The 14728-nt window shown below is 41.2% G+C and overlaps 1 protein-coding gene across 1 annotated transcript in view; it reads left to right on the plus strand.

Moving 5' to 3' along the window:
• The window catches only part of PDXDC1 (pyridoxal dependent decarboxylase domain containing 1), an 87257-nt gene extending 76829 nt beyond the window's left edge, over window positions 1–10428 (plus strand). Inside the window, exons 19-23 of the mRNA XM_088474219.1 lie at window positions 4472–4593; window positions 6199–6291; window positions 6383–6479; window positions 6908–7006; window positions 8598–10428. Coding sequence (XP_088330345.1) covers window positions 4472–4593; window positions 6199–6291; window positions 6383–6479; window positions 6908–7006; window positions 8598–8827 — 641 coding nt within the window. The 3' untranslated portion in view covers window positions 8828–10428. The remainder of the gene's footprint in view (window positions 1–4471; window positions 4594–6198; window positions 6292–6382; window positions 6480–6907; window positions 7007–8597) is intronic.
• Window positions 10429–14728: the final 4300 nt, after the last annotated feature.

Raw genomic sequence — 14728 nt, forward strand, 5'->3', positions numbered from 1 at the left:
TTTTAACCTAGTCTCCCTGTTGTTGAACTACCCTTCTGCTTAATTATAGGTAGATGTCATTAGCAAATGAGTACCTCATATTTCATTTATGTATTTTTTTTTTACGTGAAGAGTGGTGGAAAATTACAGTTTAGCTCACTGGTCAGGGAACAGGGGTAAATTACCCCAAATGGGGTAAAAATGAAATTCCTGGGGGTAATGGACGGACAGCCGGGCATGCATATTAATCATTGCCCCCAGGAATGGAGGTCACTGGCGCGGCGCCAGTGACCTCCAGCCCGGCGCCGCAGGGAGGCTCTAAGCCAGACGCCCACTGAGATGTTACCACCAGCGGGCGCCCGGCTCCTTCCATGCAGCACCGCGTTAGCCGGAGGCTGGAGTTCTCTTCTGAACTCCAGCATCCGGCTCTCCCCATGCGCACTATGCTAGAGACTTCATGACGTCTCTCCCATAGTTCCGAGGAGCAGCCAGGTGGACAGGATGGCGGCGGATACAGGAGCGGGGATTAAGGTGTTTTTTTTTTCTTTGTACAAGCGGCACTACAGGGGCACTATATGGGGGCACTGCTACAGGGGCATTATATGGGGGCCTTATATGGGGGCACTACTACAGGGGCCTTATATGGGGGCACTACTACAGGGGCATAACTATGGGGGAACTACTACAGGGGCATAACTATGGGGGCACTACTACAGAGGCATTATATGGGGGCACTACTATATGACTTCCTTCCCTTCAAATCAAGGGGGTAACGTCGGCGTATCTAAATATGTTTTGGGGTAAAAGGTAAAAAAGTTCCCTGACCCCTAGTTTAGCTGTTCATATTATTGACTCATTAAATCCAATTAGCACACTGTACATTAATTGCTTAACCCAATCTGTAACACAATAGTTAGATAGACAGGCCTATCTGTCAAATTAATCTGCAATCAAAAAAAATAAATGTTTATCTAAATTATGACCAATTTTGTGTATGTAGATCTATTTATAGAAGATATAGACCTGCAATCTCTACTTTATATTATCAATTTAAGGATCTGCAGATTATGCAGAGAGAGGTCCTTGTCTCCAAACATCCTTATTATAGGGAGGGGGTTAATCTGCGCCCACTATGACTTGCAGTATGAGATGTGTGTGTTTGTGTCCATTGAAATATATGAAGTTGTGTGTGGTGGGAGTTAATACTCATGTGCCAGAAAAACTGAGACCCCTCTCTAGTAATGCATAGGTCCTTCTTTCAATCGGATTACAGCAGCAACACTACAAGGCAGAGATTCCACAAGCTCTCTGTAGTTAATGCCCACCATACCTCCTAAATAACTGTCCACAATTCCCTAATATTCGCCGGTGGTGGAACCATGACATTGATTGCATGTTGAACGGCATCCCACTTGTGTTCTATTAGTTTTAAATCCTGCGAACAAGGGGCTCAACTTATGATGCCAAACTCTGAGGAATGTTCATCCAGCCATAGTTTGTTGGCTATGGACCTGTGCGGTGGCGCATTGTCCTACAGAAGAGACTGTCCTGTCTGAGTGATAAGAATTGTACCGGCGCTATTTCAAAAGAGGCTCCACAATGTGTAAAGAGCTTGTTTCTGCCACATACTTATGTAGTCTCTTACCTGACCACTTCAATATAAGTGGGAGAAGGAATGCTGACATTTATGCATTATATTGTCTACTACTTTCTACAATTCAAGTAAATATATTTATTACATTTAAAAACTATAATACTGTTTTAATGCTCTCCATTTTTACCTATTTATATTCATTTATTTAAAACAGTCCAGTTACACAGGACAAAATTAATAATATGTATAACTGTAATTTGACCGATACACCATTACAAACAAACCCAGTCACATTAACACATCTATTTTAACACTTACATGAACAGGTGTAAATGATCCGCAAGAATGGTTATGTAGTGGCCACCAGTCTGCAGCTGTATCGGGTCCTAATGCCTCCCAACTGAAAATATCCTACACCATAACACAGTAACTGCAGCACCCCATGGGCCATGTCTTGTCGGCATGTGGGGGTCCATTGTCTTTAGGGGTTTTCTAAAGATGCGTAATAGTCTATCTGCTCGAAACAGTTAGAACCTTGACTTTTTGATCCAGGCTATTCGCTTAAGGGTCTATGGTCCTCATTCAGAGGCGCTCGCAAGAAGCGACCGCTCATTCTGAATGAGGGCGGCCGCTTCTTTTTTTAAGTGCGGCCTCCTGGTCGCTAGCTAAGCTGTGGGTTAATGGACCAGGTTGATGGTCGCGATGGTCAAGACCATCGGGGCTTACAACGAGACCCTAAGGTTGGGTCTCAGCAACCGCAAGCCCCAGGGAGCTTCCTGCTCTGATCGAGCAGGAAGCTTCCCACTGACATCACTGCTGATGTCAATGCAGCCGCCCACAAAACGGCAGGCTTCCCGTCAGGAACGCCTCCGTTTGTGTAGCCGCCCCGCCTACGAAACGGGGCAAGCTGTCGATCACCATCGACAGCCGCCCCTTTTGTAGTGAGCTCCGGGGCTTGCGCTCGCGCAGTGCGGCGCGTGCGCAGGGCTTTTAAATCGACCAGGTTGCGAGCACTCAGCGCTTGCGACCGGGTATGAATGAGACCCTATGTTTTTAGTTTAGTCTGTTTAGCACACACACATTTCTGAAATTCATGCAAAATGTATGTAGATGCCCAAACATCACACCCTTATGTGCTTGTTGAACATATCATTCCAAAACCATGAGCAGTAATAGGAAGATGGCCCACCATTTAGCTGCTATAACAGTCTCCACTCTTCTGGGAAGGCTTTCCACTAGATTTTGGAACGGCTGATGGGAACAGTATTAGTGAGGTTTGGCACTGATATAGAACAATAATATCTGGATCGCATTTGCTGAGATTTAGGACATGGCTCTGTGCAGGCCACTGAAGTTGTTCTCCAACAAACTTGTCAAACCATTTTTTGATGAAAGTGGCTAAATCATGCTGAAACAGGAAAGGGCCTTCCTCTACAAAGTAATTGTTTGCTGTAGCATGAAGATTCCCCATCTCTGAATCAAAAGATCCCAGGCCAAGCCATAAAAAATAGCTCCAGGTCATTATTCCTCAACCAAGCTTTACAGTTATCAGTACACATTTGGGCAGGAAGTGTTTTCCTGGCATCCACCAAACCTCAATTCGTCCATCAGACTGCCAAATGGTGACTGATGTTTTCCCTGTTGCAGAGTCCAATGGTGATGTGCTTTAAACCACTCCAGCTGATGTTTGGCATTATACATGGTGCTATTGTGCTAATGTTGGTTCCAAAGGCAGTTTGGAACTTGACAGTTAGTTTTGCAACTGAGGTCAGACTATTTGTATACCCTACACCACATACTTATGTAGTCTCTTACCTGACCACTTCAATATAAGTGGGAGAAGGAATGCTGACATTTATGCATTATATTGTCTGCTACTTTCTACAATTCAAGTAAATATATTTATTACATTTAAAAACTATAATACTGTTTTAATGCTCTCCATTTTTACCTATTTATATTCATTTATTTAAAACAGTCCAGTTACACAGGACAAAATTAATAATATGTATAACTGTATAACTGTAATTTGACCGATACACCATTACAAACGAACCCAGTCACATTAACACATCTATTTTAACACTTACATGAACAGGTGTAAATGATCCGCAAGAATGGTTATGTAGACCACACCACAGGTTCTCAAACTCTGTCTTCAGGACCCCAAACAGTGCATGTTTTCTAGGCCTCCCCACAGAATCACAAGTGAAATAATTAGCTCCACCAATGGAACGTTTAAAATGTGTCAGTGAGTAATGAGTACACTTGCTTGGTGACCTGGAAAATGGGAAGTGTGTGGTGTCCTGAGGACCGAGTTTGAGGACCTCTGCACTACACCCTTCAGCGCTCAGTGGTCCCATTCTGTGAGTTTGTGTGGCCTACTGCCTCTCTGCTGAGCTTTTGTTGTTCCTAGATGTTTCCACCTTACAATGACAGCACTTACACTTCACCAGGGCAGCTCTATCAGGGAAATGTGCTATTCTATAACAGTGCCCTGTTGAGTGAGCATTTCAGGATGACCCATTCCAATGTTAATGTTTGGCTGCAGAGTTTGCATGGCAGTACTGTATGCTTGATTTTATGCACCTGTTAGCAATGGGCAAATGTGATCTAGAAAAACACAATAATTACATTTGCCTTCATACTTTTGGCTATGTAGTGTATTTTTTTTTTCGTTTGATCCTTGAGAAACAAGTATGTGAACAAGGCCCATGGTTGCATGAACATTCTCTAGATATATAATTATTTTGGATTTCAGAGACTACTAGTCCATGCATGGCACAGATCAAAATATTCTGATTTAACTATATTGTGAGTTTGGTGAATGAAGGAAATCCTTATCTGTAGTAGATCATTGTTTTTCTTGTATACATCTAATTTTTTTCTTTACCACAGGACCTGAGTTTGGGGCTGTGAAAAATTGTATTTACATAGGCATGGCAGCTGAAGACTTGGATGTCTCTGAATTGGTAGAAACCATTGCAATGATAGGCCGAGACATAGAGGAAAACACAAAGGTATGTACACATAATTTAGTGTTGTTGGTCTGTTTGTGCTTATTGGAATGATACTGGGAGAGGGGCGTGGATTTACACTAAGGTCTACCTCCACCTGGCTAGTGCAATGACAGGGAACCACTGCTTCTACACACATTACCCAAAAGGCATTGATGGTGTCAGACAGACTTGATATCCCTTCTACCTTGTTGTCCCTGTCACCCATATTGAATGTTATTGCAACAGTGCGAGGACAGTAAGGTGAGGGAATGGTCACCTTTTCAGTTAAACTGCATAGCTACTAAATTGTATCATATAGAACAAATGTGATGGCTATGGCACCAACCAACAACAGCAGATAAATATACAACTAAAAGTGTTATACTGTAGTGAGAAATTTAAAGTGAAAAGTATATATAGCAGGACGCACTACCCAAAGGTGTCAGCTTTAATAAGAAGGATTGGGGCAAATCCCAAACGAAAATGTGAAAATAGTAAAAGATACAGCGACCGGCGTCACTAATAATACATATAACTGTGAACTTTTATTATTAGTGACGCCGGTCGTTGTATTTTTTACTATTTTCATAAATTGTATCATAGTTTGTCTATTAGTGGTCATTTATACAGTATAATTGTGCCTACATTGCGCAAATGTATCCATTTTAGGTAAGGTACACTGCTTCCTTCAGAAGAAACTGAATTCACTAGCTGCCCAGAAATGTGTTATTGGGAAGCATTTTCCTTTTTTACAGTTATGTGTATTTTTAGGTGCACTTTCAACGATGTAATAAAAATATGTAGGAAAAGTGAAACGTAATAAAGACAGACCCATTGTTCCCTCACTTTTAGGATCACAATAAACTGAGCAGTTATTTTAGGAGTCATAAAAACCTTTAAAGGCACATTTTCCCATTCTCTGCAACTCGCCAAAAGAAGATGGCTGCCTATTAGCACTATGGTTCCACTTTGAAATGGCGATGAACTAGGCACACTTACAAAGTGAAAAAAGTAATGTGGGGCCGTATTGATTGCGAACTCTTAAGCACAAAAAAAAATTGTTTTTAACCACTTGCCTGGCATGGTCGCATTTTTCTGACCACACCAGGCTGTGCGTTATCTGCTCGCAATATTCCGACCAGATAAACAGTGAGGGCGGCTGCAGGAAGAGAATTTTCCTGCAGCTGCTGCTCTGAGGGACCTTCTGGGGGATCGTTATAAATGACCGTCAGACGTATGCCCGGCGGTTCAAATCCCGACAGCAGAAGACCGGCAGGCATCCAATTCCCGATCGGTAAGTAGACTATCTAACCCTAATCTTCTCCCCCCCCCCCTAACCCTCCCTTAGGAGTGCCTCACCCTAACCCCCCTCTGAGTGCCTAAACCAAACCCACCCATTCTCTAGCCTAAACCTAAGTCTCCGGGGGGGGGGGGGGTGCGCCTAACCCTAAGTACACCCCGGTTGGTTGTTTTGTCAGCTTGGGTGGGATAAAGAAAAGATATCAGAGAAAACATTTGTCCTTACAACCATGGCTATAAACATAATTTTTGTTCAGTAGAGATGGAAATTATATTTATTTTTATTGCTGAGATTGAACCAGACTTACTTAGTGTTTTCCTGTGCAGCTGCTTGAAAACATGACTGAAGTGGTCAGAAAAGGCATTATGGAAGCTGAAGTACAACTACTGCAGGCCAACGATGAGCGACTGTTAGAGGAGGTAAGCGGGAGGTGCAGTATTGTGTTGGTTCTTTTAGTGGCAGGGAGCAGCATACTTAAATGTCCCCTATTGGATCTTATGTGTTTCACAGGGTGTGTTACGGCAGATCCCTCTGTTTGGGTCAGTGCTTAATTGGCTTTCTCCTGTTCAAGCTACACCAAAGGGCAGAACATTTAACTTAACAGCAGGTGAGATAATGTTGTCTCTCTCCCTTTAACCATATTTCAAGTGCTTCTTTGCCAACAATACATGCCGGAATATATGTTCTGTACAGCCCCAGAGAACACATCTGCCCATATAAATGGCTGTCCAAGGGGCTGATTCATTTATGTGGAAGCCATCGGAATGGGTCTTGGTGGCTTTCACATTACGGACAGATTCTGCTCTCACCCTATAGAGGTGTGGACAGAATATACTTACCGTAACTGGCTGAAAAACATGAAACGTGAGCTGCTGGTTGAATCCGCCCAAGTGTTGTAATCTAACCTACTATATCTCTCTAATCAACACAGAGTCAACCCCTTTGTGCTTGGTCTGCTATTTTAATAATTTTACAACATACTGTACCCTGCATATTAGTAAAATAAAACAGTCTTTCTTTTTTTTTTTTCAATAGGGTCACTAGAATCAACAGAAACAACATATACGTCCAAAGCACAAACCGGAACAAGTCCTCCCCCAACTCCAACCTCGGAATATGCAAAAAGACATCCAGGTACCATGTACAGTAGTGACCTCAATAATCCCCCATACATACTGCTTAGCACTTATGTAATTTATATAATGTCCAGTCTAATGTATCCACTTACATGTACTTGCTTGTTGTGTTGTATCTTCTGGAGGTTCAATGAGCAATAGACAGCAAGGTTTGTTCCAGTACATTTTATTAGCTGCCATTGAAGAGAAGCCAAGCCCCTGGCATCACAAGCAAGTGTCATGACAATTCCAGTCCCAAATCTCCCCTGTAGCTGAAAGGGAAGCGTTTGACAAATGGTCCCACTATCTGGGATCTAATTAGGCTGCTGATACCAGACACTTATTAGACTTAAATAAAAATAATAATTATTTTAAAAATGTTAAATTGAAACAAGCAAAATGTGTTACATGTACCACAAAAACGTCGAGATGTCACACACAGAATGAATATGGCCAAAGTTGGGAGTCACCGGTCAACGTGTGTCCAATCAACTCAGTCCACCCAGTGTAATGCTGGCAGAAACTGTGTATTTTTCAGCAGTATTCTGATAAAAGCCAGCCATATCTGCCTTGGGAAAAATACACACACATTTCCTGGATTAAACAAGGATATAAAAGGATTCTTCCATTTTATATTGGGTGGGCAAAATCCAGCCCACCAGGCAGTTGGGTCCGGCCCTTCTTTTTGCACCTCCAGATTGTATGCGGGACGATGGGTGTGGGCCAGCATTGCCTGTTGCTATAGTGTAGCAGTGCGCGGCCATATAGTTAACAGTCACAGCTGAACCTATTACTGTGTGCAGTGTCCACACGTACAGCCCCGATTCCTCTATTGGCCCTCCTATCAGGCCCTATTTTTAGTGTGACATAACTGGCTACAGAGTTCCTCCTCTAAAGGAGACTGCAAGTGATTAGAAGCAGAGGTACGCGTCTGCTCTAAGCCCAGCCGGCTCATAAGGCACCATCACCCTCCCTCCCTAGCGCAGCCCTGGTCAAGTTTGATTAGTCATGTAAAGTGCCAGCCCTGTTCTAGCTAAATGAATTTCTCTCCTACACACAAATAAAAGGTATGATGCTCTACCGCGGGGGTTTTCAACTCCAATCTTCAAGTACCTCCAGCTTGTCATGTTTTCAGTTTTTCTGTCTGGATACAGGTGGGATAATTACTGATCGAACAAAATAGATGAACTCACCTTTTCATGATTAAAGAAATCTGCAAAACGTGACCTGTTGGAGGTAGTTGAGGACTGGAGTTGAAAACCTGTGCTCTGCAGTACTCATATAAGAAAATGGTGTCCCTCCCATCTCTAATGTTTGGCGTGTTCCACATACAGATCGGTCAGACACCCGTTTCTAAATATATGCACACTAGACCAGGGGTAATCAACATGCGACCCTCCAGCTGCTGTGGAACTACACAAACCTAGGCATGCCATGCCACAGTTTTGCTGTTAGGGCACGCTAAAACAGTGGCAGGGATCGCTGGGATATGTAGTTCCACAGCAGCTGGAGGGCTGCATTTTGAATACCCCTACACTAGACTGTTACAAATTATTTTTGATGCCTTGTAAAGCCATTGTTTTCAACCTGTTACTCTGTTATTTTATCAGGTCAGAAGTTGTTTAAAAGACTATCCAGGAACTCTGATGCAATGAGCGAGACCAGCTCAATAAGTCACTTGGAGGAAGTGGAAAATCTGGAGACTGCCCCTACGCCAGAACCGCAGCCCCCCTCTATCCCCAGTGAACCAATCAGCCTGTCCAGCGAATCTCTAAGTGAGGAATCCCAGGAGCCCGAACCGTTGGACATTAAGACAGTGGAGTCTGAAAGTCTAAGATAAAGCAAAGTGTTTTGTTACTGAACACTTAACCAGAGATGAACTCTTTAGGTGTAAGGGTGGTAATTGATTTGAAATGTGAACCGTGCCATGCAATCTTACAGTAGCAAATACTGTACTAAATTATTAACCTATGTGCAAAAATAATATAAATGAAATCTAGGCTTATTCTGTAGGGAGAGGTCAGCGTCACAATACTGCTACTTCTACAAATGGTAACTACATTTACTGCACATCTTGTAATTTCAAGAGTTAGATTTTATAATCAATCATATTACTTTGTAATTATAATTTTTGTTCAAGTTTTCTTTTCAGATGAAACTTTAATTCTAAAAAATCTACATCTTAAATATAAGCGTTTACTTTCAATTAAACGGGCAGTAGTTCTGCACATTGCATTCTATAAGTCTTGTTATTTGCACAGTTAGTGTATTTTAATGAACTACTTAGCTTTCCATTTTATGAGGGTCTTAGGTCCGGAAATGCAGGCTTTCTAAAACTAAATCTGTCAGTAGGCTAATTTTGTCCGTGTACATAACTAAAATATTATTGAAGAATCCTACAACCTTTTTTTATTGATCCTATTTGTCAGTTAATCTGCCAGTACTGTATAATGAAAATGCACTATTTTATTTAATATTTGGAATTGTCAAACTGCAGGTATCCATCCAGAAGTTCCATGTAGCATGCCAGTATAATGATCACACTGTTGACATTGGTTGGAGTAACGTGTCGGCTTTATCACAACTTGTGTATAGCGTGTCTTGCAAGTAACAAACACAGAAAAGAAACTGACCTACTTGTTCTAATGACTGCAAATAAAATATAATTTTATTAATGAATGTTTAGAAAGAGCTGAGCACCACGTTAGATTCACATTGAATTTCTGTTGAATGATATTGTACTCTTCAGTTCATTCCACTGAAGCGCACAGGTCTGTGACCAGACTTTTGTGGCAAACAGAACATTGAGCGTGTGATGATGCATTGTGGGGTTAAGTATGAACACAGAGACTAAATAAATATTTCCTGAATGTTAACACTGCATTTTCACTTTGATCACGTTTCTTTGCACTGAAACTGTAAAAAGGTTTGTAATTAAATGGATCTGGGTGCACTGCAGATGAATTAATGCTGCTGTTCCTTAAAGGACCACTAGACTTTACATTTTTTCTAACATAAAAGAGCTAACATAATATATATTCATATTTCTGAAGCTTAGACTGGAATATATTTCCGGTGTGATCACAGGGTAGGTTTTATTTACTCCTACAGAACATGATCCAGTCTTGACATCTAATAAAAGACACACAGAGGGTGCATGTCTGAAATGAGTGCTAACACAGAACAATAGCTTGTACTTAACATCGTATAGGGAAATACAATGACATACCTCTGATTTGGACAAGTATGTTATTTGTACTACTTCTATGTAGTATAATATGTATGGTGGTCCTTTAATGAAGTGTTGGGAAACACAAGCAGACATTCATTGCATCTAGCACCGGAATTTAGGGAGTGCAATCTTCTTTTTAAATGCTAATACAGCCAAGAGTCTTCCTCCTTCAGTTTGTTTTACTGCTTATTGGTGCAATGAAGTCTACATTAATGTACTCTTGGGGCATGGGGCGGGAAATCAATTTCAGTCTATATAAAAAAAAATAATAATAAATTAATTTCTACTGTTTTTATAAATATATATTTCAGATTGTGGATTACAGTTTACCTTTGTTTCTTGAATTAAACTGTATAAATATACATGTTTGAATAAAGTCAACATTTTCATCTGTGTGATAATGTAGACTGATTCATGTTAGTCATGCAGTGTGGTGTTGGTGGTAAGTTAACCTTTTATACATCGCCACAAGGAGTCTGCCGCCTTACAAAGTACATAAGCGGAGACGGTGCAAACGAAAGGAGAAAAAAAAGTGCATAAGACTTACAGTACATAACATCGCAGACCATAGAATACAAGCTATATAAACATTGCTGCACTTGCAGTACTAGGGTGGAATGCACTTTCGTCAAACCGGCGTTTGACTGCATTCCCCATATGCATCAAGCTCCGGAAAGCGAAAACAGTGTTTCGAAATCCATATGGTCGAATGTCATTTACTCCCATACATTACCAGGTTTCCAACCAACCAGATTGGACAGATAATTGTCTTGTGCAGTGGTTCTCAAACTCTGTCCTCAGGACCCCACTCAGTTCATGGTTTTTTAAGTCACCGAGCAGGTGCACAGGTGTATTCATTACTCACTGACACATTTTAAAATATCCACAGGTAGAGCTAATTATTTCACTTGTGATTCTGTGAGGAGACCTGTAAAACATGCACGGTTTGGGGTCCTGAGGACCATGTTTGAAAATCTGTGGTCTAGTGCAGAGGTTCCCAAAGGCGGTCCTCAAGGCACCCCAACATTTCAGGTTTTAGAGAGAACCATGGTGGAGTACAGGTGGTTAAATAAACTTGACAAAGTTACTAATTAAGTCACCTGTGGTCAAGCATGGATATCCTTAAAACTCAGACCGTAAAGCTGGGCATACACTATACAATTTTCTGTCATTTATCTGTGCAATCTGGCTGGCTGGAATGAAAACCTGGTAATGTATGGGAGCAAATGACAGTCGATCATATGGTTTTAAACACTGAAAAAAGGACAAAAAAAATTGTTAAAATTGGTTACATTTGTGTGTTTTAACCAAATTGTCTGAACAACCATTTTTGGCTATTTTCCAGTGTTTGTGAGCAAATGGACGATAGTTATTTGCTCCCATACATTACCAGGTTTTTATTCCAACCAGCCAGATGCCCAGCTTTAGGGTGCCTTGAGGGCTGAGTTTGGGAACCTCTGGTATAGTATATGCCCAGTAAAGTAATGTATTTGGTGAGTGACATGTTCTGGTTTTTTTTTTTTTAAGTTAATATGGTCAAATGCAACAAAATAACAGACTTGGACAGCATAGTCAAATTATTTGTAATAAAGGTATTTTAACATCTATCGGCAACCAAATACCCTTAATTGGACATTAGTTTTGCCATGAGACCCCTGCAATTGGAAAAAAATGGATTTTTGTAGTTACCGGTTAAATCCTTTTCTCAGATTCCTCTGTGACCGGATATGGGAATGAGACTGGTTCCATTTGGATAACAGTTCTTTCTGGTTTGTCAGAATGGAACTGTGCAAATTCCACCGGTTTGTAATGACTCTCTTGCAAAAGTTTATGGATACCATCCATTGTTTGTGAAGCAAATGAACAATGGACTGAAATACTTAAATTTTTATTCTGCTGGAAGGATGACCCTCTGCCACTGACTATCCAGTAGAGCTCTTAGGGGGGCCACGAGTCGGGACTAGGGAAGACTTTTGAAAATTTAAGATTCACCCGTGAAACTCCAGCAAGTATGAGGTGAGCACCTAAGGCAGACAGTCTTGTGAGATTAACAGATTGTCCAAGGAATGACCTTGGTGCCCTGCAGATGACGGGCCGCAGTCATAACAGACTTTACTTCTGTAAACACCAAAGAAACAACTGACAACCAAAGGGTAACGTCTGGAATTGGAACTGGTCTGAGAGGACTGCAAACCGAAGAGCCTGATGGTCTCTCCAAATTGGCACATGAAGGTAAACATCCATGATTTCTTAAGGAGGCCCTGAAGTCTCCTGGCTCCAAAGATTGGAGAATGGATCTGAGGGATTCCATTTTGAATCTGGGAAAAACATAGTAGTGGGATCTGAACACCATGCCTTAGACTGCTTAGCCATCCTGACCAATGTCTCCAGTGTCCCACATGGATGAAAGAGGCAGTTTGACATTTCCATTCAATATGATAATTTCTATAGTGTGGGCATTGACTCTAACAGGTCTCAATTTCTTCTCAAATAATATTCCTTCTTACTGATTGCAGCTATAAGAGGGAAGTAACAGTCACTGACCAGAGGACTTACCATCAGTTTGAAAAGATAAACACATCTCATATCTCAAATACATTGTCATAATTGGAGAAATACTGGAACAGAATCATTGTGTATGCCATACATCCTCTCATAGTTTTCTGTATTATGGTAAGGTCCCAATGATTGCTTATTAAAAAAACACACGCTCATTGCTTGTGTTTAGTTCTGCTGGGTCTCTTCTGATCAGTGAGATGTAAATCACTTTTCAGTATACAGCCATGGCCAAAAGTTTTGAGAATGATAAGTATTGACTTTCACATTTTGCTGCTTCAGTGTTTTTGGACATTTTTGTCAGATGTTATACTGAAGTAAAATTACAAGCATTTCATAAGTGTCATAGGCTTTTATTGACCATTACATTAAGTTTATGCAAAGATTCAATATTTGCAGTGTTGACCCTTTTTCGATATCCCTGGTATGCTGTCAATCAACTTCTGGGCCACATACTGACTGATGGGTGCCTATTCTTGTCTAATCAATGCTTGGAGTTTGTCAGAAATTGTGGGGTTTTGTTTGTCCATCCGCCTCTTGAAGATTGACCACAAATACTCACTTGGATTAAGGTCTGGGGAGTTCCTGGCCATGGACCCAATGATGGACTGATGGTAGCACTAACTTTTCCTTCTTCGCCCAAGCGTTTTTCCAGATGCCCCAAACAATCTGAAAGGGGATTCATCAGAAAAAATAACTTTACCCCAGTACTCAGCAGTCCAATCCCTGTATCTTTTGCAGATTATCAGTCTGTCCCTGTTTTTCATGGAGAGAAGTGCCTTCTTTGCTGCCCTTCTTGCCATCCTCCAAAAGTCTTTGTCCTGTGTCATGCCAACAGTAAAGCATCCTGAGACCATTCATGTGTGGGGTTGCTTCTCAGCCAAGGGAGTGGGCTCACTCACAATTTTGCATAAGAACACAGCCATTAATAAAGAATGGTACCAAAACATCCTCCAAGAGCAACTTCTCCCAACCATCCAAGAACAGTTTGGTGACTAACGATGCTTTTTCCAGAATGATAGTTATCACTTTTGCCTTATGGCAAGGTGCTACAAATGGCTCGGGGAACAAAACATTGACATTTTGAGTCCATGGCCAGGAAACTCCCCAGACCTTTAATCCCATTGAGAACTTGTGGCTAATCCTCAAGAGGTGGGAGGACAAACAAAAACCCACAAATTCTGACAAACTAGCGTTGATTAGGCAAGAATGGGCGGCCATCAGTCAGTATGTGGCCGAGAAGTTGATTGACAGAATGCCAGGGCGAATTACAGAGGTCTTAAAAAAGGAAGGGTCAACACATTAAGTTTATGCAAAATGTCAATATTTGCAGTAATTGTCAATAAAAGCCTTTGACACTTATGAAATGCTTGTAATTTTACTTCAGTATACCATAGTAACATCTGCCATAAAGATCTAAAAACACTGAAGCAGTGAAAACCAATACTTGTCATTCTCAAAACTTTTGGCCATGGCTGTACACCTGTTCCTCAGCATGGCTTTTGTGAGCACTGAAGAAAAGCCAGAGTTAAGCCCCTACCATGTAGGAGGAGATGGAAACACTAGAGGTCAGGTTTCTTCTGCTCTATCTGAAATTCATTGTTATGTATAGTTGGTAGAAATTAGCCTCTCTAGCACAGGACAGTCTAAGCTAGAAGGGTAAACACATTTTATTTAAAGATTTGGAAGAATAGACACAAAAACCGTGAACTGTCACATCGAAGATACTGTTATACCTGCTTCTATCACACATGTGTTACTAGTCTTATTAACAGGTCAATTTCAGCTGATACTTCCTCAAACAAACTTGGGAGGTAGCAGCATTACATTACTCATCATTTTAATTTCTCCTTCATCCACTAGGGGACACTGGAGGCTTCAATACAGTGGGGTATAGATGTGTGTGAAGTGGGAGCTGGCACGTTAAATTCTAGAAGTGTAAATAGATCCTCC

Source organism: Taudactylus pleione, unplaced genomic scaffold (assembly GCF_031769625.1).
Source record: "Taudactylus pleione unplaced genomic scaffold, aTauple2 ptg000149l, whole genome shotgun sequence".
NCBI lineage: Eukaryota > Metazoa > Chordata > Amphibia > Anura > Myobatrachidae > Taudactylus > Taudactylus pleione.